The sequence below is a fragment of the Suillus bovinus genome (genome assembly GCF_016758785.1).
Source record: "Suillus bovinus strain UH-Sbo-P2 chromosome Unknown EDB93scaffold_74, whole genome shotgun sequence".
In the NCBI taxonomy this organism is placed as follows: domain Eukaryota; kingdom Fungi; phylum Basidiomycota; class Agaricomycetes; order Boletales; family Suillaceae; genus Suillus; species Suillus bovinus.
The window spans coordinates 59,241-82,151 of record NW_024542130.1 but is presented as its reverse complement, the minus strand read 5'-3'; the positions used below and the strand labels follow the sequence as shown (position 1 = coordinate 82,151).

The window sequence follows — 22,911 nt, the reverse complement described above, 5'->3', positions numbered from 1 at the left end:
CATAATGTCGGCATGCCGCTGGTTTACACATTTCCAGGTGGCCGAAATACATCCCCAAGTACTCTCGTCAGCTCCGTGAGTTGTGCTGCTGGCACAAGCATCAACCGTCCAGCCGTGTCTAATCCAAATGACTCTGCATTGCGTGGCTGGGCATTCGAATACGGAAAAATCAGATGATGAGAGGCAAACTGAGACTAGGTGAGACCAATCTCAAAGCACGTCAATAGAGGGGGTGCACCTTTCGAATTTCCTCATCCTCTGGGTGGAACGGATATACTCCGTCCGCGCTTCTATCGTTCGTTTCGCCATTCGAGTTTTGAGATTTTTGTCTTTTTGATGCTTTTCCTGATTGTTGTTGAGGGATAGCCATCGCGTCCTCCTCCTCTGGAGTAAGTTTGTATACACGCGATATAAAAATCAGGTGGGTGAAATTGAAGGGTTCGTTCTGAGAGGGACAACAACCACAAGGCCTATGGTTCATATAGGAGCTCTATAAGTAGCAGCGACTCACCTCTTCAACTGCATCCTTGAGCTCATCCACGAGCATACGGTACATGGGAGGTATCACAGGCACAGGCATGTTGATCAACCTTTCGCATAGAACGAGTCCTACATGACACTGCGGATCACGTAGTACTGTCAATAGTGACTCGTAGAATGCATTGTCTCCCTTCGATTTTGCCAAAAATACTCTACAACCGACTTTATAGATACGTTGTCCTGACAGCAGTCCTTGCTTAAAAAACACCAGACAACAAATAAACGATACTCACGTTGTGTACACCGATATTTAAAACGCTCAAGAATGCATATGGGCTGCTCTCCTCTCCATCAGTCTTGATCGTGGTCCCTATATCAGGCTGTGAAAGCACCAGGTCTGTAAGAGCGTGTGTGCTGAGACCTTCAGCATCCACACCGAAGAGCTGATCGAGAAGACGCTTGATGGCGTGGTAGTCCATCGTTGCATTGAAGCCAAAAAAGTCAAAATCTACATCGATGAACGTCGGAGTCTACTGAGAGCTGGTCACCATAGATTATCACAGAAAGCCTCATGAAATCATACGTCTTCCGAGTCGCTATCGGAATCCTTGTTGTCGGCTTGATTTTTGCGTTTTGACATTTCGAATATGAAGTGTACCAATACTTAATGCGTGCAAAGTCACGAAACAAAGTGTTACGTAAGACGTTGTCGCAAAATCGTCACATATTCCCACGAAAGTAAAAAATATTATATACGAAACTACGATGCTTCAAGCCAGAAGCAGTCGTCATAAGTACACGCTAAAAACGACAACAACAGCAAGTTAGAACATTGTAAACATGCTTGCCAGTTGCAAATCATCCAACCAAAGTCAACCTGGCATTAAGATCAGTAAGTACTGCATTTGTCGTTACGTACAAACGAACCACAATCAGTGATCAGTGAACACGCAGCAGCTACCGCGTGATTCCCATCTTTAGAAACGCTCCCACTACCTCGACCTCATCCCATTGTCCTGGGTTCTCCGCCGTTTTCTTCGCGTGGATGTATGTGAGGGTATTGCGGAAGTGTCGAGTGATCACTTCGGGCGTCGCGACGCCTTCTATTCTTTGTGAGGGGTGGAGATATGAGGAAGATGAGGATGGAGACGTGATCGTGTCAATAGAGGAGGCAATGAGTTCAACAAGTGAGACTATAAATTTAGGTGCGATCTGATCCGAACGTAAGTATGTTATTGTTGCTGCTGAAACGGCGAGTACTCACTGCAGGCGCGCCCCGGTCGAAATAATACAAATATTGATCAAGCGTGTCGCAGTAAAGTTGAACGGTGACTATCTCCTCCGTAGCAGAATTTGCTATGCGTAGTGATTTCTGAAGGCATTCCAAGACACGTTTACTGTCCTGATGCGGGTACTAGATGCCGTCTATCAGTCATTGTATCTCAGAGTAGGGATCAAAGTTGCGAACCGCTTTAACACCTTCGCCATCTTCTCTGGGGGGGAATGCAGCCTTCTCAGATTCCTTCACGGCAGGCCCATCTGCCTCGCCCTCTTCTAACACAGGCTCTTGCCACCACAGATGGCTAGCGGCATGTACCGCCGTCGCCTGATGTTGTTTTTTCAACAACCTCGCACCGTGCAACGCAGCCTTCGTTATTAACGTATCGTACCCATCGATATTAAATACTCTCGCGCCTTGAAGGGTGCCAATGATAAGGGTGATAGCAGCCAGCTGCGCTCTGCTTTCTGAAATACTGTCTTCGTATACCGAGAAAGCTTGCACGTAGAAATCGTAGGCAAGGTCTTCGAATCCAGAGCCGCATTCCGATGCAATCTGTGCTGCGAGAAGGAATAACCTCAGTGCGAATGCTGGGGCGTCGACCTGGGTGGCGAGGATGGAGGTACACTGTCGAACAAACTTGAGTATCGTGTTAACCTTGTCTTGCCAACCCTCCTCCTGCGAATGGTAAGCAGCAGAACACAAAAACAAAAACAACAAGATATACCAAATGTTCACAGTTCTTATACCGTCTACATAACTTGATGCTGGAAGTGATGAGCGCAGGGAAGGTATAACGCATCCGCTCGCCACCAGCTTCGAGATGTTTCCGAGCTGTCTGTAACAGCTGCGCAGTATGTCAGCCCAGTAAATACCCCCACAAAGAAGAATCGCACAAGAAATTGGATATCCAATGAATCCGCACGGAACAAATGCACCATCCGTGCAACCCAACCTTGTTCCTCTGCTAGATCTTCCCTCTCTGTGTGATACGGTCCCTGTCTTCTGACTTCCTTGGCACCAACGCCGTTCTGCGATGCAGCGGAATCGGTCTGGTCCTTGATAAGAACATGACAAAGTTCCAAAACCCCATCAACATCTTCCGGCGCCTCGATGATCGTTTCGTTCTTGAGTACGCTCGAAATTACGGAGTGGGCGATTGAGCGTCTTGTCGAGAATAGTTGCTGGGAGAGCAGGGGGACATATTGAGGAATTGCAAGGAGTGTGAGGACAGATTGGTAGGAATTTATAGGTGCTACTAGGAGAGCGGCTAGGTTGGAGGCCGTCTGTGGTGCGTGGAGGTCAGGGCTGGAGAGCTTCATTAGTGAGAGTTGTCATAAAGACGCGTAACATGCCTTTCTGAGAACTCCTTTATTTTGTCACGCGCAAAGCCAAGGATTTGGTCCACATATTCTAGCCGGTCTGGGTAACAGCTTAGTGATAGGTTGGTGAGGGACACGAGCAGTGCGGTGATATCCTGTATCGATAAGTCTGGCCGAGCCTTGAAAAATGAGTGAGAATCGCGAATAGTAGCATAGAGTGTAACTCACTTTGATAAGCTCTACTACTTGCTTCCAAAACACCTCGAATAACCGGACGTTCTCTGGAACACCCCTGAATTTCCGAACAGGTGATCCGTCATGCCCGTGCTTCTCCTCCGCCAAAACGTCATTCGTAGCCATAGCCCCCGCACCAACCTCCATCTCAGCCATGCTTTTCTCCGTATCAGCAACAGCACTATCCCAAGCATCCTCCGCCGAGGGCAGTGCACCAGCCGCTGCCCCATTCTCCCTTACCCGAGCTTTCTGAGCTTTCACCTTATCTGCAAGTCTCCGAGCAGCAGCTTCTTCCTGGCGTTTCGTCTCCTCAGGGTCTTCGCTCTCAGCTTCACGAGCAGCATACGCAGCCAGCCGGTCGATGAGCGCAATCACAATCAGCTTGATGTTCACCTTTGGATGAAGTTGGGCTGTTGCTGAGAGGAACGGGCCAAGGGTGTGTAAATGGAACTCGTCCGTGAATACCTATTGATGTAGAGTCAGTAAGGTCTTCCATGATGCCCCGCAATCAACCCCATCCATCTATTCATCACCCGTACCTGAATAACAACCTCCATTAAATACTCTTGCGCAATCACATCTTTACAATTGACGACTTGTTCCAAGATAGCGGGAAGAATGCTGTGTCGGTACATCTCAAGGTCTACGCCGTCAAGTTGAGAGAGTCGGACAAGGTTGGTTCCAACGAGAATACGGAGGTCGCGGCGCTCCATCTCGCGTTTTTCGCGGTCGCGGGAATGGCCTTGGTGTTGGAGGCGTACCCAGAGTTTGTTCATCTCGATGAAATTGGTTAAGACGAAGGATATGGAATCTTGGAGGTTTCCTGTGGGTCTGGGGGATGTTAGTGTCTATTTTTGTGTTGGGATGGTATGTGGATGTACCCTGGATCGACGCCGATAGGAAGATGGTCTCTCGTCTGTCCGCTTAGGTAGTGCCTTAAGAAGAGCCCCCGTATGGGGTGTAGCACGCCACGAGACATTTCCATCATATCCTTCATGATCTCCTTCACTGGCGCATCCGGGATAGACATATACACAGCGCCGACTGTGATCATGAGATATAACCTCGGTACAATGTTCCCAGCATATTGAACGAGTTCGTAGAGGTCTGCAAGGTGATGTCGGGATTGGGTGTGTGCATCGTAGAGATAGTTAGAAAGATGCCTTAGGGCGTCGAACACTGCCATGTCTGTGCGAAAAAAATCAAGATGAGAAGGGAGAGGAGGAGGGAGGGCGCACAGAGTTCGTAATATTGCTTTGGGGATAAGGATGACGTCCGGAGTTCCGCTAGCATCAAGCTAGAGCTTTTGAGCGCGTCCATTATATCATCATTATCCTGTACCAATGTAATGTTAGTGGATTATGATGTGCAGGCATTGAAGCGAAATTATGCTTATACTGCGCAGGAAACTCACCAAATGTCGCTTCATCTGACCGACTTGTATTTTGACGGTGCTGAGTGACTCGCTGAGGAGCTTGCCTTCCTCTATCACTGGGATCACTGTCGTCGTTGCCATTGCTCCGTTTGACGAGATATGTTAGACTAACTGCCAGCGACAACGGTTCCGACTTGTGTACCCGCCGAGTGGGTGTCCGCTTCTGAAGATGACATAAGCCATGACGAGTCCTTGATCGCGAGCAATATTAATATATATTCCTCGTGGCTCATTCATACAGAACGTGGTGTATCAATCTTATACAAAACAGCCTCGATCAACGCATCCAGATCTGTATCACCTGCCCCACTCTCCTCCTTTCCAATTCTCTCCGCAATCACAGCTTCACCCATCCATGCCGGCATCTCCTCACCTTTACACTTTTTCCAATACGCCGTGAAGAGCTTCATTTCAGGCCTCCATTTCCTCCCCTTCCTATGTGCGCTCAAACTAACCAACATCGCAGCGTACGAAAGGCGATACAACACCTTGAGCTCCTCATCGCTCGCACCAAGACACGCGAGCTGGTTGTTTAATGCGCGATCCTGATGTTCCATGCGCAAACTAAGCCAGTCTTCGATGAGACTATGGCTCGAATCGGCTAGGAGGAGTGCAAGCTCTGTCGCTGCATCTACGAATGTAGCCCCTAGGCCTCCATAGGCTGCGTTCATCTCTTCGCGGTAGTACGTGCGCAGGACTTTACTCGGACGTGGCCATTGGACACATTTTTCTTCAAATTTGCTAGGGTTGAGACTGAGGATGAAGGTGAATGGCTCGAGGCCTTTGTTGCGTCCTAGGATACCATGTGCGAGGCAGACGGGTTGGCCGTCGTGCCCTGAAGATGTGAGGGGGGAGGAACGGAGGAGCCGTTGGGGGACTGCGAGGATGCCACGGCTGACGCGGGGGGAGAACCCGATGTGGGAGCCCCAGAGGAGGGAAGCAGATTTGTTGGGGTGGATGGGGGCGTACAGACCTGTCTTGTCGTCTGGAACGACGGGTGTCTCCGATTTCTCATCTGGCTGCTTTTCGGATGGTTTCATTAGGGTATCCAAGTGACGCTTCCTGGCCTTGAGGATGTCTGTGGGGTCCTCGGCGATGAGGTTTGATCTGAAGATGGGAAGACGGGTGTCGACGGGGTGTTTTTTCATTGCTGGGACCTCTTTGCTAAGGATCGGCCATGGATCGTTGCCTTCTATAAGTGGGACTAAAGTTGCGTCTATTCCTGTGCGGCTCGGGCCAGTCCATGCCGCCCATCGATTAGAGCAATAGTGTCGATTACGCCATGCAGGCCATGCATAGCGGAATACAGCGAGAGAGGATGCGCTGGCTAGCAATATGATTCCGAGTGAATCGTTATTATTGCCTAGACGAACATTGAATATACGGCATTAAAATTGTGACGGGTGCTTACCGGCAAGGAAAGACAGGACCATACAGCCAAAGGAAGCGACGAGAGCAATGGCTATGGCTGACCACCAGAGATGTTCCCTTCTGCCCAAACTGAATCTGATTGTCCATAAACCTTCGGACTCGCAAATTTCAACGAGAGTTGTGATAGCGCCTTGAAGTAGAGATACGGCTACAGCGATAGCAGTTGCAGTCCAGAAGATTTGTTTGCGTTGTGCATCTGTGAGTTTGCTCATGAGGAACGCGCTGCCGGTGTCGGTGGAAGGAGGAGTAGTGGGGGTGGAGGAGGTTGGTGATTCGGAAGCCAGGATTTGAACATGTGGATGTGGTACAGCAGCTGCGTACGTAATTGCGACATTGATAAGAGCGAGTACGGTGATCATTATGAGGGCCAGGCGAGTTGAATGATGACTTACATGTTCGCAGCGAAAGTTTTATAAGTTTGACTCAGATGCAGCAGGCAATTGTGCCGGCATAAGTGGCAGAACTGCCATGGTCCACCCACTTGGCAACATTACCAAAACACTACAGGGTTGTGCGTATGACAACGTATCACCATTAGAAAAGCATCAGCATGTCCACATCTCACTGTCTGTCGTTGTGATCAACTCGTCGGGTAGAAGACCTCGGTCAACATCCTCCGATTCTGCAAATCATGAACTTGACCGTGACCTTCCAACACTTCGTTTCCATCAACCAGCACTCGTTCTATGGCTTCTTTCTTGTGCTCTAATAGTGCAATCTCACCAAGTAATATGGATTCAGGACTTGCAAGATCGACATCAATGTTCCGAGTCTGAGGTGCGAGTGGTGGTGCCCATACAAAATTGGCTTCTAGATCAGCAGCTACATCGACAATGGTGCCTGGCTGGGTGCTGGTGTGCATGTGCGCATGACGTCGACGAATCGGCCTGCCATTAGCCACAGAATCGTTGAATCTTTGTCAGTGCTTCAAATGTGCCTACTGTGAGATTGCAGCGCTTCGGAGACCCAGCGGCGCTACCCACATCCGACGAGAGGCGTTTGATGTTGGCAGCATGGGGAACAATAGATGAAAGGGTGATTGCTAGTGCCTTCAAAGGATGTCTGTCGGCACTGACTGTGAGGCTTTCCCATATCTACGTGAATCCATTCTGGACCAGTAGTAGCGTCCAGATTTGTTGTTAACCTTACATAAATGGTGCTTCAAGCTTCAAGCTTCGTCGACATCGGATAAACCATGAACTGAAAACAGTAAGCGTTCCAACGTTGTTGGCATATGTTTGCATTTATGCATATCCTTAATATTATTGCACTTTGCAGCGAAAGATCTAGAACGGGGATCGGCGAACTCATATTGGCAGTTAGTTGACACTCATAAACCAACGATATCACCAGGTGCCCATTTCCTTAGGCTCTCTGGCACAAGTCATGGTCCCAAACTTCTTCGATGAGCTTTTTGGTCTGGAAAGTACTTTTCGATAGCGCAGGATTTGTCATATTGCCGCCGATAGCCTCTAGCTCATAACATTCAATCACCACAAGCTGGGCGGCCCTCATAGTATATTTTCTTCAGCACTCAGGGCCAGGCTGTGCACTGTGATCACTGCCTTCAAACCACACAACCTTTCCTATCGGACACATTTTTCGATCCGCTGAGACAGTACAAAACCGTACACGTCCCTCAGTGCTAATGAGTCGCAATATCTTACTCAAACTTCGTAATCTGAGCTTGCTTTAAACTGATTACCGTTCTGCAGAATTTGAATAGCAATTATCATGACCGAATTCAGTGCTTACGTAGTGCACGGCACATCATCCAACGACCGTTGTGCCTTCAAGTCAAGATGATTTCAAGACAAAGCTAGAGTTTGAGCCTGATATTGCAAAGACGGAGGATTTTGCTGGAGTGTCTCCGTACTGCAACAACAAGTGAATGAATTATCAATTCGGCGCCTCTGCAACTTGTCCGCAGCCCAAGGTCAGTCAATAAAGTTGCTCTAGGTGTTGTCCTGCATTCACGTGTCATGTCTAATGCGTACAGACGAATATTCACTCAAGCACCTGCTATGGACTAAGATGTGGAACGAGTTGGCGTCAGTTCATTTTCTCAGCTTGTTGCGTTGTGGCAATGCTAACGTACTTCTATAGAGACATTGATGCCTCAATCACTGATGGAGTTTGAGGTTGGTAGATTTTATTACACAGGATTTTTCTCCGTAGCTTCGATGTGTCATGTCAATGTACGGGTTTATGTAGAACCGGTCACATACGATATTGACATTCTCTGTAGTCCAACTTGTACGACCAAACCGGCACTAGGCAACAACTACGGATGATATGACTTAGGGGGGACGACTGCATGTCGCTGGTGCCTGCGGGTGGATCGAGATACGACAGACATATCAGGATTTGGGTCAGTTTCTCGCAACGGTGTCATCTATCCAATGTATGCGGGAGGGCCTCGCAAGCGCTCGTCGTCGCGATAATATGTCGGAAGCTTGAAGACTGATAATACTGGAGTAGTGCGAAGACCTGATACATGTGGTCAATTGGTGTGAGCACGAGAAATTATATGGTGTTCACCTTGTAAAATGTACCATGAGTGAAAGTATCGGCTTCCACGGTAGAAACAAATGCAAACTCGAGAGATGTGAGTCGAGCCGATTCGGCCTGCACATGCGATTAGTGGCGAGACACGCAGGCTGTTTTTAAGCTTTTGTGGACTGGCGATGGCGATGGCAGGTAACTTGAAGTACGAGAATACGAGATGGCATTAGGTTCTGACAAATGATTATGGCCAAGCTAGCACAACAATTCCATTGCTTGTTCTAGCTTTCACGTCCCAATGTATAGATCTGTTCGAATGATCGCTAGCATTTGAATGGTGAGCGTGACTAGTACTTGCCAATACCAGTCTAGCCGATAATAGTGCAATGATGTTGCCGTAGTGACCTGTGTAGCGGAGGCCTGTAAGTGACTTGGCTATATCCCCTACCCGAGCTATGCATAGAGCTACAGGCTGCTACAGGATGATGCTAGACAGTAATCGAGCTGCGCGCGTCAAGGGAAATGCGGCTATCAAGGCTGCGTGACTGGTGCTGCTAATTTCTCATTTATAGATCCTTTGCATTATTTATATTTGTGTCAAGTAGGCCGTCGACAAGGTTACCTTCATCCGATGTCTGCCATGGATGGACAGAAAATTGGTTGACGGGCTGATGACTCCTTGATATTTACGGCGTACGCTGGCAGATTCGGGTAAGCGCTGGCAGTGGGTGGGAGCGGGCGGGAAGTCCTTTGACGAACCATTTTTATACAAAGAACCACAGCGCCAACTCTGTGACAACGCTAATTTACCCTGGGAGGAGGATAAACCATATACGCAGGTCTATAAGGAGATTACGAAGGCGGCGATGATAGCACGTGGGATCTGGGTAAACTGAAATTAGGAATGGCAACGACGTACTCCCCAGTGAATTGTTTTGTCGTATTTGGTTTTTGTCCAGTTGTTGGTCGTCGCGGTATTCGTTGTCCGTCGTGTCGAACTCGTCCTTAAGGAAGGGGGGGGAGTACTGATTTTTTTTTCTTCCTTAATCTTTGTGGGTTTTTGTTTTTATCGTAATCTTTTCAACTAACCATCACGTCGTTTTGAAAGAAATCTGTTGTTGCAGTTTGCCCATGGCCGTTCTCGCACCACAAGATTGGCACCCACCTCGCGATCATACAACAATGGATACACGTCCTCAATCAACAAACGAGCAACAGTCTAACATACCCATCCAACCTTATCCATACCCAGTTCAGCAGCCTCATGGCACTTGGACTCCAAGTCCAAATGCTCAACCCTTTTACCCTTCTTACTACCAACCACAGCAACAACAGCAACAGCAACAACAACAACCTCATCAGAATCCTTATTTCGATCCTCAAGCAAATGCTCAACTAGCTCAGTGGGCATATCAGCAAATGATGTATTCTCAACAACAACAACATCCTCGTCCTGATTACTTTAACCCCTCCCAGTTATTTTCCCCTTTTCCAAGTGGAACACCCCCTCCTCATTCTCATCACCAGAATTACCCCCCTCCTCAAGTACAGCGTTCAGTATCATCAGATGCAGCTCAATATAATGGCTTTCATCCATATCGCCGTCCCAATAATACCCGTCCTCAAGAACAACAGGAATGGCGTGCACAACCTCCTTATGCACGCGGTGAAGCTTCCGCTTCTACAACTTCTGTTAATTCTTCTTCCTCTCACGGCGGAGCTTCACGCCAACGGACAACAAGTCAGGGTCAAGTCCCATCTCGTCCAAGGATCCCGACAACAACAACAACAGAAAATACACGCCAACGTACAGGAAGCAATTCATCCACTAACAACCATCCACACCACCGCACCGCATCTACCTCCTCCACAAATTCTTCATCCACTCCACGCCCTTCTCTATCTACCCCTCCATCTAGGTCCTCCCCCACCACCACAGCTACAACACCCCAAACCGCTTCTTCTTCCCATGCTCGTCCAGTCCGGCCCTCCCCGCTAAGTCAAGGCACATACACTGCTGCGGAAAAGCGCATGTCACGTGATGACTCCGATCTCGCAGCTATCCTTGAAGGTACTTCCATTGGTACAAAAACAGGTGGCATCAAAGGCAGACTTCGTCGTGCACTCAGTCTCAATGCCGCTCAAGCCTTGCAAGAAGAGGAAGAACAACCCTCTCCTGGCGCAAGCACAGCAAAAACCACTCCAACAACCCTTCCTGACCCTGACGCTGCCAGTACTGCCACAGTTCAGACCAAGAAAAAAGGTCGTGCAGCATCCTTGTTTAACTCTCGCCTCAACGCGAGCACAGACAACATCTCTCTTTCATCCACGATGTCCTCTGCTTCCGTCGTCATCCGCAAGATTGGTTCAATCGGAAAACTCGCAAGGCGGAACAGCCTCGCAGGAATAACGTCTCTATTCAAAGACAAGAACAAGTCCTCTGAAGGCACCGACGATAACGGCAAGAAGAAAAAGAAAAAGGAAAAGGATGCAAAAGGCGATCTCGTAGCTCCTACCCTTTCCCACGCTGTTGCCGAGCTCGATCGTGGCGATTGGAGCAGTCCAGAGATGAGCGGATTAAGTCCTGCTGCTAAACTTGCCCGCCAGCATACACTTAAGAGTAATGCAGAGGCTGCTGCTGCTGCAAAGGCCCGTGTTGAGTCCGCCCAGCCTCAGCCGAATGGGACCCATGTCCCTGCTGCCTGGGAGAAGAATACTGCTACAAGGGCCGCCGAATCGAGTTCCAGGGTCAATGAGGATGGGACGAGGGTCTTGGTTGAGGAGGATGATCAGAGTGATGATGGACATGCCTATCCTACACAAAACTTCATATCGGACGGCTGGGACGACGACGAAGTTTGGGATGAGGATGGGGAAGAGGACCTTACTATTCGTGTAGCGGGCGATGACGATGAGGTTGTCGCGTGGGCGACTAATATCAGGCGCAGCATCGAACGTCACAGGACACCTGCAAAGGGTATCCTTAAAGGTGCGTATCGAGCATATCGGGCACTGTTTACACTGACCCTGTTTTAGGTGCTGATAATTACTCGCAAGAGGTGTATAATGGTGAGACTGTGGCGAACCCTGCTATCCGCGTACGCTCGAATTCATATAATTCGCATCCGGCGCAATCATCCGAGCTGGGTCCGCTCGCTCGCATACCCTCTCCCGATCCAGACCATATCGATGGTTTGCATCGACACCCCTCGCATTCAAGCAATGCACCTGCAGGAGGTATGCCTCTGCACGCCGAATTGAATCATTCTAACAACCCAGTAGAGAAAGAAAGGAGCATGTTCACCCTCTCCAACTCATCCGCCCCAGCCCTATCAACGATCCCTACGACCCCACCCACGCTGACCCACCGCTCAGCGACCACGCCTGCCAAAAGGCTCGTGTTTGCAAACAATCTGTCAGTTTATGATACATTTTCGTCGGCTGTTTATGATCGTCGCAGCGAGCCTGCGACGTGGAGTCGATTGACGCCTGCGTTGGCGCAGCGCATTAAAGAAGAGCTCAATTCGTACAAGATGGAGGAGATGGAGGTGCATGCTTGCAGTCGGATGCAGTGCGTTCTTTGTTTTTTTGAATGGTTGCGTACTGATTAACGACTGCAGTACCCAATTTTTTATCTGAGCGGTTTTGTTGCTGGTACCGGTGCTTGCTCGGTTCGATTTCGGCTCGCTTTTATCCTTTATCTTCTCTTTTTTTCTTCCTGTCCGATGCCTCGCCTACGTTTCTTTCGTTGCACAACCACTTCTATCCCCCTGATCTAAAAACTCGGCATGAAGAGCATTCGCATTTTTACAAGCGGCTGCGCTGCACAGTACAGTACCTCATTAAAGCTGTCGGATCACATCGTGATATCCCTCATCACCCCCACGTGTTACAACCCATTTCCCCACGTCTTCGTTTCACTTCAATCACTTGTCTCTCTCTCATATACCCTCACGTGTAATACTATGCGCGCGCGCGGGCGTTGCCAACATCACACCACCACACCAACCCACTCTTTTGCAAATAGCTCTGCTACGTACGTACATTTGATATTTCTCTTTTTTGGACGCTTTTTGCGTTGAGTCGGGAGTTGATTTGAGAGCGCGATGTGACTTTTCTCTTTTTTTCATATCTATACATATCGCCATGTCATCGCCCAAATGCAAGATAAGTAATGAGGGTTCAAGTACATATGCTGACTTTCATGTTTAACATACATAGATACATACCGCATTGCAAGCTCGTTCGAATTTCAATGAATATGTTTATCACGCTTCGCTTTGAGATGTAGACGTGACAATAGGCATATCTAGCTTTGTATAGTAAAATGTGCTTAATCTACATGGAGTGCTTAACAGGAAAGAAACGTGCTAGATAATAACGCCAACGAATACGACAGGAACCAGACATGAAGCAGTGGTCTTACTCCCAAGACGGCGACGTGCTGTACGAGTGACTCCGGCCGTTTTGTGCCGGACTAGAAGGGGACCACTGGGGTGACGTCGGGCTATAGGCGGGAGAAGCAGGGGCTAAGAAGAGGTTAATGACGGGTAGGTTAGTAGTCGAACGAAGAATCTTACAATATGCGGGTGCTGCAGGGTGGGATTTGAGTTTAGCGGGTGTTAAATACGATAGGATGAGAATACTCACAAGCTGGCGAGTATGTGGGTGATGTGGGAGCTAAAAAGCATGAGCTGGCTGTCTTTGAATGAATTGAGCGACATACAGTATTTTGGAGAGGAAGGAGATACTGGTGACGTGGGAGAATACTTTGGTGAGGAAGGGGACATTTGAGCAGGTGCTGCAGGAGGATTTAGTCTGTAGTTGTCAATAAAGATATGAACACTTACAAGCTGTGGGTGTGAGTGGAGCGGTATTAATCATGAGTACATATCATACGTGAATAACATTCGTACGTACTTGGTGAGTCTAAGAAAGCAAGACATCAGCCAAAGATTGGAATACGAGAAAAATTAACCTACAACGTGGGGAAGCAGGGCTGAAGGAGGGACTGGTGGGAGAGTACCGCGGTGACGTGGGGGAGAATGATGGAGACTGTGGACTGTAGCGCGGCGATGTAGGAGAGAATGACGGAGAAGTGGGAGAATAGCGTGGGCTCGTCGGTGAATATCCTGGAGACGTGAGATTGAGTGCGGGCGATGTCGGCGAATATGTCGGCGATGTCGGTCCTCTGCCGCGGTCGTAGAAGGGAGACGTAGCATACGGAGATGTGCCAAAAGGTGATGTAGCGCCGCCAAACGGTGATTGTGGGACATATGGCGATGTCGGCGAGTATGTATTGGGAGAACTTGGGCTGTACCCAGGTCCTGCAGGCGACATGCCACCGGCGCCAAGAGGACTTTGCCCATACCCAAGGAAAGAAAAGTTTGCGGGATCCTCGCCGCCGTTGACAGCGAGAGGAGAAAATGCGGCTGATTCTCCTTTGAAATTGCCTTCTGACCATGCAGGAGAGTTGGTATCATAGGGCGTCATTGCCACTTGTCCTGGTGTCATGCCACCATCTGCCTGTGCCGCTAGCATATTTTGGACTGGTAGACGATGATCAACAATGGCGTCCTTCAGCATGTCAATATCGAGAGCCACATCAAAGGCGCCAGTGCCCATTGGCGCTAGCTGGCCAAACATGACATTCTCGGCGATGCCATGACAATCGTCCTTCTCGCCGACCGCAGCTGCTTCCATGAGAATCTCCACCGTCTCCTCGAATGAACATCGCATGAGTGCTCCAGTGTCAGCACGATTGATACCGTGACGGGTGATTGCCATCAAAGAACCTCGGTGCGTCATGAGATCGCAAAGGAGAGCAAGATGACGGTAGTTGACGTAGGAACCGTCAAATTCGATGACCCCACGTAACTCCTTCATAATAGCAGCACGGGCTGCTTCAATGCCCAGCACGTTGAAGATCTCAACGCAGCTGTTCGAATACGTACGAGTGAAGTCAACGCTATCGATGCACATGACAGTCTTGAGATTGATACCGTCTGTCTCCAATACCCACTCCTTCTTTGTCTTGATGGCGCCTGTCTTGTCGGTATACACCTTGTCATGCTGCTGTAAGAAGACTTTTTGGATGCCAGGAACCCCGCGCAGGCTGACGGAATTTAACATGGTGTTTTCAAGCTGGCGCAAGAAGATGTCTTCTTCCACAGTCCCTAGACCGTCATCATCTTTATCACCACCGCCGAGCACACGGCAACGGATGATAAGCTTCTCTGAGTTATCTTCGCTCCAGATGACGAAGAGATCAGTCTTGAAGCTCTCTGCTATCCGACCAGCAACATAAGCCATGGTAAGTTTGCGATCAATCATTTTAGCACGATCGAGCTCGAGACGAAGGAGCCACGGCGACTGTAGATGCAGCTTGGACTCAATCTCCTCGTCGGGGATGGCAAAGAATGATTCTACGAAGACGGAGTCCTCCTCGATAATGGTGGAGCTTGGGTCTGGGTCATACCAGATCTCCACAGCCGCTGTCACGGTACGCAATGAGGTATATGCGAGCTCTTGCTCCACGTTCTTGGCAAGCAGACTTTCTTCAGCAACGTCAGGCTCGAGGTAGACAGTGAGGGAGGGTGTTTTGATTTTGGTGGCAACGTTGATAATCTCCTTCAGACGCGGGACACCAAGTGTCACATTCTTACTGGAGACACCAGCATAATGGAATGTATTGAGCGTCATCTGCGTGGCTGGTTCGCCGATAGACTGAGCAGCAAGTGTGCCGCACATCTCCCCCGGGTTCACCAGCGACTGGTTGAATTTGGCCTCCACTTCACCAATGACCCAGTCAAATGCCTCCCTGGTAAGATGGAACTGTTCGAGTACGCGGCGAGTGGCCATGGTGGCACGGACATGCATGCGGAATGTGAGCGATGAGTTGGCTTGGACTTCTCTCGTTAGTGGATCGTCACCAACCACGACAGCCAAGCGGTTGTTGAGCTGCTGAACGGCCTCCACGATGTAAGCCGGCTCCAGATCACTGGGCTTCCGCTTGTCGATGTGGAATATTTGCGTGGCATTCTGAATAATGCGATGAAGGTTGACAGGCAGATAATGAGGATTAAGGCCGTCAGCCTGGGGAAATATGAATTCTCGCAGAAGACGGCGGTCGTTTAAAAGCTCGTTGTATTCTTCGTCCAACTTCATCTGGAGCTCCAGGGAGCTGTCATCCACGCCGATCTGCAGGGTATTTGGCAGGAATCCATTCTTGCCGTCTGTGACATCAACGCGATAGTTGTGCTCAAAGGCTTCATTGTCAAGACCAAAGGTCTCAATCTTTTGACGTTCAATGAACGCGCCGTCCATACCGTCTTCGCCGTACACGAACTGGATGAGATCTCCAAGCGAGTTGCGAACAGTGCCATCATAGTGAACCATGACATCCTCCAATGCCTTGACAAGTCGACGCTGAATGTAGCCGGTCTCTGCCGTCTTGACGGCTGTGTCAATAAGACCTTCTCTTCCAGCCATAGCATGGAAGAAAAACTCCTGCGGCGTTAACCCTCGCAGATATGAGTTCTCGACGAAGCCACGTGCCTCCGGGCTGAAGTCGTCCTTGGTGAAATGAGGAAGAGTACGATGACGGAACCCGAATGGGATACGACGACCTTCAACGCTCTGCTGCCCGACACAAACAGACATTTGTGAGATGTTAATATATGAACCCTTGGAACCAGCTGTGACCATCTGTTTTACGTTGTTGTCATCCTTCAGGTTCTTCTGCGCGTACTGACCAGAGTCATCACGAGCGCGATTGAGCTCGCGCTCTACCTTGCTCTCGAACGACTCTCGGATAGTCATGCCGGGTAGCGCCTTCAGCCGATCGTGATATGCGTCATCAATGATCTCCGCAACCAACTGCTTCTTCTCGCTAATACGCTGCGTGATAAAACCCATGACCTTGGGACCGGCAACCGTGTCCCCGATGCCGATACTGAATCCATTGTGAAACAGCCAGAAATTTACGACCATCTGGATGCCCGTGAAGAGGTCACGAGTAGCCTCAGGGCCCTTCTCGCGGAAGACAACGTGCACCAAACCACCTTGGGAAGCGCCTACAGTCTTCTTCTCGACAACACCAAAGATGATTTCGCCATTCTCAATTAACATACCGTCGTCGAAGATGGGGTTGGAGGACTTAGGATCTGGGGCCCGATGAATATTGATGCCACGGGGGATCACCATGCTAAGAATTTGCTTCCCGGTCCACATGGGTTTAGGCTTGATGACAGCAGGTATTGGTACATTGCCATCCCAGCCAGGGACCCACAACAAGATGTTCTGAACCTGGTTCCAGTCCAGGAACGTATCTCGCAATGTAAACTTGCGGATCCCACAAAGCGTGTCTTGCACGATGCCCATGACAGGTTTATTGGCTTGCGGTGAGATGATCTATGCACCAGTTAAATGAAGTAGCCATGAACGAGAGAGGATGCTATTACCTGACGGGGAACCCACGCTATTTGCGACAGTTCGGCACGTGTTTCTTCGCTCTGTGGGATGCTGGGAAACGTGAGTATCGCATCGTACAGGTGAAAATGTGACTTACTGCATGTTCATTTCGTCACCATCGAAATCGGCGTTATATGGAGGCGTCACGGACAGATTCAATCGGAAAGCTGTACTCATTAATTTCTTGCAAAGCACAAAGAGAACACTGTACTCACTAGAGTATGGCATCAGCCTCACTCTGTGGCTCATCATACTCATCTTGTGCAAACTAGGTTGTCGGTTGAACAATACGAAGCTGAAACGTGCATCAGCATGAAAATCAGCGCGCATCCTTCACTCCTCGAACTCACTCTCCATCCTTCAGATGCCGCTCGACAATCCATCCATATTGCAGGAATGCGTCCGCACGCTTATTATAACGCAGATCAATACGTTCGCCAGTATCTCTCACGACATAGCGTGCACCAGGATATGTAGTCGGGCCGTTGCGCACCAGCTCTTGAAGGTATGCGATATTATATGGTGTCACTATTAATGACACTGTAAGTTGAAATACCGTAAGCGATGACGAACAATGCACCTCGCTCGGGATAGGTCAAATTCATGGCAATGCTCCGAGGAACACCCACTTCGTCCAGTTCCAGGTTAGGATCGCCCGTAATGACCGTACGCGCAGAGAAGTCTACACGCTTGCCCATCAGGTTACCACGCAGACGCCCCTCTTTCCCCTTTAGCCGCGCACGGATAGCCTTTACCGGACGTCCTGATTTCTGTAGCGCCTGAGGAATACCAGCAATGTCGTTGTCCATGTAGGTGGCGACATGAAACTACAATCAAGCAGTCAATACCTGCACTGAGATGTGACTCCATAAAACTTACCTGGAGTAAATGTTCATGCTCGCTAATGACATGTGCGGGCGCACCCTCCTGCTCACACCGCCGTACATGTGCGGATGCCTTGATGATCTCACCAAGCTTGTAGGTTAAGTCATCTTCGCTCCGCATAGCACCACCGTCAACTGCTATACTTGGACGGACAGGAGGAGGCGGGACAGGCATAACCGTGAGAATCATCCACTCAGGACGAGCGTACTCATCCGAAAGACCTATCAGATGAAGGTCGGAGTCCGACATCTTCTTGAACGTCGTATAAACCTCAGATGGAGTAATCAACCGCTTGTCAGGCTGCATCGATTTCACATCCTGAAAACCGGTCAGCAACAGCATTCAGTAGTGCTGCCATATACCGACCTCATCCTCATCTTTGGGTCGCTTGTACTGGACGAAAAGCTTTAAGCCCTCTTTCCTAATGGCCGGTTGTACATGACCACATCCACCATGACCTTTTTTGGGCTCATCCGCATCTCCTTCAGCACCATCTTCCTTTGGCTCGTCAGTCTCACAGACCATTTTGGTCTTGCAGTGCGCCCATACAACGGCCATGCGTGCCTTGGGATCGCGAATATGGCGGATCTTGTCGGCGAAATTGGGATCGGACTAAAGCACGACAATGGCATTGAACGAACAAATTAGGAAGCACATGAAATGTAAACGTCAGCATCAACTTCGACGGAAATAGAAACATTATCTAAGGAATTTCAAGGCATCACAAGGAGGCAGCCGACATGACTTGGCATATATGTCGGCCAATGGTGAACCCTCTTCCCGCGTCACAGGGAGGGCCACCAAACGCGAGCCCAGGAAGGTGCCTTCAGCACTGGCTGGACTACGATTTTCGCACTCCTCGTTCAGCGCCCCATTTCACCGCGCACCTCGTGTCCAACCATCACTGGGCGTTTGCAATAGTCCACGCGGCGATCAAGCGATCGAAAACGCGCGCAGACCACGCCGCAGTGGGTCAAACGCCTCGTTTGTGCGAGGTACTGCCGCGGTGCGGGTTTGGGGTTCTCCGATGGATTATGGAGAGAGCCCCCAGAAAATTGGGTGGTGGGGTGCGAAACGAGTAGAGGAACGAAATTCAACTCACGATGTCGGCTTTTAGCTTTCCACAGTTTACGCAGATACACTCCAGAATCTTTTTCACTTTAATGATGAAACCTGAAAAACCGAATGAATGTCGCACACTAAGACAAAGATAGCTTTGCCAACACACCTGGGTGAAAGACCGGCCTCGCCAACTCGATATGACCAAAATGACCTGGACATTCTGACATTCCCTCTCCACAGGTCTGACACTTGAAATTTCGGTCGATGGTTCCCATACGAGGATCCATTAAACCGCCCATCTTAGGTTTGTGTGTTGTCTCGTCCATGACCTCTGGGTGTTCCACTTTTGCCACCGAATATGCTTTCTGCATGGTGAAGATGCACTAATTAGCACAGTAAGGTAAAGAATATGCCATTACGCACAATTTCTTCTGGTGACAAGATACCAAACTGGACCTCCTTCACTTTGCGAATGGGAGCGGCCGAATACGCGAACTGGTGGCCCAACATGATTGCCGCAACAAGAGTAAGGAGAATGAAAACGCGTAAGAATCAGGAATACGGAAAATGGGGCTTAAAGGAGTCCAGGACGTGAATTAACGCGAATGCGGTGTCGTAAATGCGATTGTAGGGCGAGTAGTGGAGTTGCGACCACTTTTTTGTGGGTTGAAAGGAACCACGAGTGTCTGGTGAAAAGTGACAAAAAAAAAAGATGGAAATCGTTCACGAAAACAGGTCAAGCGGAACTCAGCAAACCGCGCAAGTGGCGGGAACGTTAATGAATTCGCCTGAATCTGCAGGATAGCAGAAAAGAGCCGACAACAGGACCTTCGAAGACGGCAAGATGGCTGTTGAGAACAACCTGTGAATGAGTCTCACGTTCCAACTCCGCTCCAATTCACCTGCGTCCGGCCCCGAGTCACGCAGTCACACCCTTGGTCACTCATCATATAAACTACAATAATGTGCGAGCCAAAATATTCTGTAGAGGCCACAAAAAAATTCATAAAGCTCTATTTATATTCCCTGGTTATACTTCTGGAATCTTTGTGCGGCACACTATTCTTTACGGCGTTACTGAGAAATGATATTGACTGAATATTGGCTGATCGGAGTGCGAAAATCACGGCCGATTTGTCATCGAGTCACTCAAGGCTAGCTGTTGACGCGCACCACACCGCTCAATAATCGTATTCACTTCCACGGTGCTCATCCTGCATGGCATCAATCAGCAGCTGGTTGTGGGGAACTTCACAGCTCGACGACGCTGTCGGTGAGCATGCTCAGCAATATCAGTGTGCTTAACTCAACATTATCTTTCAGACAAGGCTACCTCGGAGCTCATCCCGACTGGCTCGGAGGATGTCGCTCTCAACCTCGAGATATGTGACCAGATACGCTCCAAGTCAGCACCCGCAAAGGACGCCATGCGTGCGCTCAAGCGCCGCCTTAATCATAAGAATCCCAATGTCCAACTCCTTGCACTCGGCGTAAGCCATATCATTCGAGTCTCCACAACATGCTTTGATGCTGGTTTGACAGTTGACAGACATTTGTGTCAAGAATGGCGGTGATCATTTCTTGAGTGAAGTGGCCTCAAGGGAGTTCATGGATAATCTAGTCTCCATCCTGAAAATTCCTGGTCTAAATCATTCTGTCAGAGATGACATCTTGAAGTATATACAGAACTGGTCCTTGGCTTTTGAAGGCAAGCCTAGTCTTAGTTACGTTGTTCAGGTCTATAAGACCCTCAAGAATGAAGGTATTCACTCAGTCTTTCTGTCATCACCATGTTTCACACTTGCTGTGCAGGACATCATTTCCCACCCAAGGACTTTGCCCTGGCGAACTCTGCCATGGTCGATACGTCAACCGCTCCAGAATGGATAGATTCTGAGTTGTGTCTGCGATGCCGCACTCCTTTTACATTTACCAATCGGAAACATCACTGTCGAAATTGTGGACAAGTTTTCGACCAACAATGTTCATCTAAATCCATACCTTTACCTCATTTTGGTATCGCTCAAGCGGTTAGGGTCTGTGATGCGTGTTATAATAAGTTGCAGAAAAAGGCTGAGAAAAGGTATGTATGTGTTTTTCCGTGCATAAGCCATTCTGATATGCCGCCTCCTGATAGTGACAAAGGACACCGACATGCTGCAAGTATGTATAGCCCGCGTCACAGCAGCGCGCGCGACCTCGCAGATGCTGAGCTTCAACGTGCTATTGAGCTCTCCCTCGAGGAGGTCGGTGCTGCTCACGGACGCAGACCGGGTTATGTCCCCGCTCAACCCTCCGCGCACGATTGGCACGTTTCCGAACCTCCTCTCGTGGATAGAATGACACACCCCGATCGTAAAGTTACTGATGCGGATGAAGACGATCCTGATCTCCGTGCAGCCATCGAAGCTAGTCTTCGCGAGGCTAACGCCCCGAAACCGAGTGCCCCTGTGGAGCTTGCAAGTAAAGATTCATACAACAACGTGTATGCTACGTCTCAATCGTATCCGCCCACTGTCACGCCCACCCCACAAGTGCCGAAGCTTACTGGTTATGATCTCGAGCCCTTAGAGACCGACGCTATTCTCACATTCAGCCAGACAGTGGAGCAACTGCAGGCCCAAGGAGGACGCGACATGTCGCGGTATCCTGCTGTCAACGAACTATATGACAAGGCAAACGGGCTCCGGCCCAAGTTGGCAATGAGTCTGGATGACACCGATCGCAAAGAACGTGGGTCAATTTACTTGGAAATGTCCGACTCTGCTGATGCTTGTAGGCAGAACTGCTATCTGAAATGCACGAAAAGCTTTCGCAAGCCGTCAAGCTTTACGACAAGTTACTGACGGATCAGGTCACACATCCCACGTGGCGGCGTTCTCCCCAACAGGTCCATCCTACGACTGTACCAGTGCGGCAATCCACACAAGGTCACGGTCAATGGGCGCCATCCCACCCTCATGCATCCTCCGTATCTTCCCCGGTTTTTGTGCCATCACGGACCGATTCTGCCCAATACGCCCCACAACTTCTTGTTTCCCGACCCACGTTATCTACTGTTCCCGAGTCAGAGCCTCGGTATGCTCATTATATGGCAGGACCATCACAACCATATACTTCAGAAGTTCCCGGGCCATCACAGCGCCTCAAAACTCCACTCGCCTCGCCACCCGCACCTCCTCAACCTCAGCAGCCGCCCCACTTCACTACTCCGCCATTATCTGTATCCTATCTTCCCCAGCACACCCCCGCTTCTCCCACCATTCCGGTCAACCAACCCGTGTCAATACCCCAGTTCGCCAACACTCCCGCACCATCTCAACCACCACCACCACCACCTGCACTTCAATCCATGACTCCACCCCTTACTTCACAAGCGCCAGTCCTCGCCCGGCACCACAGCGTCTCAGCACGCACTACAATGTCCCCGCCGCCTGCCCCTCTCGCTCGCTCAAGTACCGTATCGCGCACGTCCCGCCCTCAGTACCAGCAGCCCTTACAACCACAGCTCCCACAGTTTCCCTCCGCACCAACTGCAGCACCGCAGTCATTTGACTTGTATGCGCCGTCTGCACCTACGAATATTCCAGAGCGACGAGAGGAGCTGTTGATTGATTTGTAGTATTTTTATTGTTGCGGTGTATGAGTGGGTCACAGTAGGATTGCGCACTGAATACTGACAGACTGATAGATTAATGTGAATGCACGTGGTAGATGGATAATCCTTGAACTGTTCATGTTTACACGTAATAATCATGCTGCGGCAATCGTCTATCATGAAACTCTGAATGACTTAAGTAGTGTTA

At 49.6% G+C, this 22,911-nt stretch overlaps 7 protein-coding genes across 7 annotated transcripts; 2 read left to right on the top strand and 5 right to left on the bottom strand.

Moving 5' to 3' along the window:
- Positions 1–23: 23 nt before the first annotated feature.
- EDB93DRAFT_1242645 (p21-C-terminal region-binding protein-domain-containing protein) lies at positions 24–1,120 on the bottom strand (the record flags this gene model as incomplete). Its single annotated transcript, XM_041452043.1, has 6 exons — positions 24–188; positions 239–445; positions 512–670; positions 697–720; positions 774–1,010; positions 1,064–1,120. The coding sequence occupies 6 exons, from the start codon at positions 1,118–1,120 to the stop codon at positions 24–26; spliced, it is 849 nt and encodes a 282-aa protein (XP_041303519.1).
- Positions 1,121–1,163: 43 nt separating this feature from the next.
- EDB93DRAFT_1172165 (vacuolar protein sorting-associated protein 35) lies at positions 1,164–4,917 on the bottom strand. The gene is made up of 11 exons (XM_041450383.1): positions 4,730–4,917; positions 4,554–4,650; positions 4,197–4,503; positions 3,855–4,146; positions 3,310–3,780; positions 3,115–3,260; positions 2,656–3,067; positions 2,487–2,606; positions 1,949–2,437; positions 1,745–1,894; positions 1,164–1,692 (listed from the first exon to the last, which is right to left on the bottom strand). The coding sequence occupies exons 1-11, from the start codon at positions 4,829–4,831 to the stop codon at positions 1,438–1,440; spliced, it is 2,841 nt and encodes a 946-aa protein (XP_041303518.1). The 5' UTR covers positions 4,832–4,917; the 3' UTR covers positions 1,164–1,437.
- Positions 4,918–4,946: 29 nt separating this feature from the next.
- Positions 4,947–6,596, bottom strand: EDB93DRAFT_1172162 (uncharacterized protein). Its single transcript, XM_041450382.1, has 3 exons — positions 6,574–6,596; positions 6,162–6,494; positions 4,947–6,113 (listed from the first exon to the last, which is right to left on the bottom strand). Exons 2-3 carry the CDS (start codon positions 6,391–6,393, stop codon positions 4,984–4,986), a joined length of 1,362 nt encoding a protein of 453 aa, XP_041303517.1. The 5' UTR covers positions 6,394–6,494; positions 6,574–6,596; the 3' UTR covers positions 4,947–4,983.
- Positions 6,597–6,761: 165 nt separating this feature from the next.
- On the bottom strand, positions 6,762–7,196 carry EDB93DRAFT_1254459 (uncharacterized protein; the record flags this gene model as incomplete). The annotated part of the gene is made up of 2 exons (XM_041453615.1): positions 6,762–7,068; positions 7,123–7,196. The coding sequence occupies 2 exons, from the start codon at positions 7,194–7,196 to the stop codon at positions 6,762–6,764; spliced, it is 381 nt and encodes a 126-aa protein (XP_041303516.1).
- Positions 7,197–9,817: 2,621 nt separating this feature from the next.
- EDB93DRAFT_1254458 (uncharacterized protein) lies at positions 9,818–12,325 on the top strand (the record flags this gene model as incomplete). The annotated part of the gene is made up of 4 exons (XM_041453614.1): positions 9,818–11,675; positions 11,723–11,923; positions 11,969–12,257; positions 12,307–12,325. 4 exons carry the CDS (start codon positions 9,818–9,820, stop codon positions 12,323–12,325), a joined length of 2,367 nt encoding a protein of 788 aa, XP_041303515.1.
- Positions 12,326–12,964: 639 nt separating this feature from the next.
- On the bottom strand, positions 12,965–19,972 carry EDB93DRAFT_1172137 (DNA-directed RNA polymerase II subunit RPB1). Its single transcript, XM_041450381.1, has 15 exons — positions 19,529–19,972; positions 19,272–19,470; positions 19,146–19,216; positions 18,410–18,655; positions 18,038–18,361; positions 17,739–17,985; positions 17,509–17,686; positions 17,374–17,453; positions 17,256–17,325; positions 17,149–17,209; positions 13,669–17,098; positions 13,413–13,487; positions 13,337–13,366; positions 13,267–13,278; positions 12,965–13,215 (listed from the first exon to the last, which is right to left on the bottom strand). Exons 1-15 carry the CDS (start codon positions 19,613–19,615, stop codon positions 13,109–13,111), a joined length of 5,217 nt encoding a protein of 1,738 aa, XP_041303514.1. The 5' UTR covers positions 19,616–19,972; the 3' UTR covers positions 12,965–13,108.
- Positions 19,973–20,208: 236 nt separating this feature from the next.
- EDB93DRAFT_1331216 (uncharacterized protein) lies at positions 20,209–22,887 on the top strand. The gene is made up of 6 exons (XM_041455195.1): positions 20,209–20,378; positions 20,429–20,595; positions 20,648–20,867; positions 20,918–21,188; positions 21,243–21,838; positions 21,889–22,887. Exons 1-6 carry the CDS (start codon positions 20,324–20,326, stop codon positions 22,725–22,727), a joined length of 2,148 nt encoding a protein of 715 aa, XP_041303513.1. The 5' UTR covers positions 20,209–20,323; the 3' UTR covers positions 22,728–22,887.
- Positions 22,888–22,911: the final 24 nt, after the last annotated feature.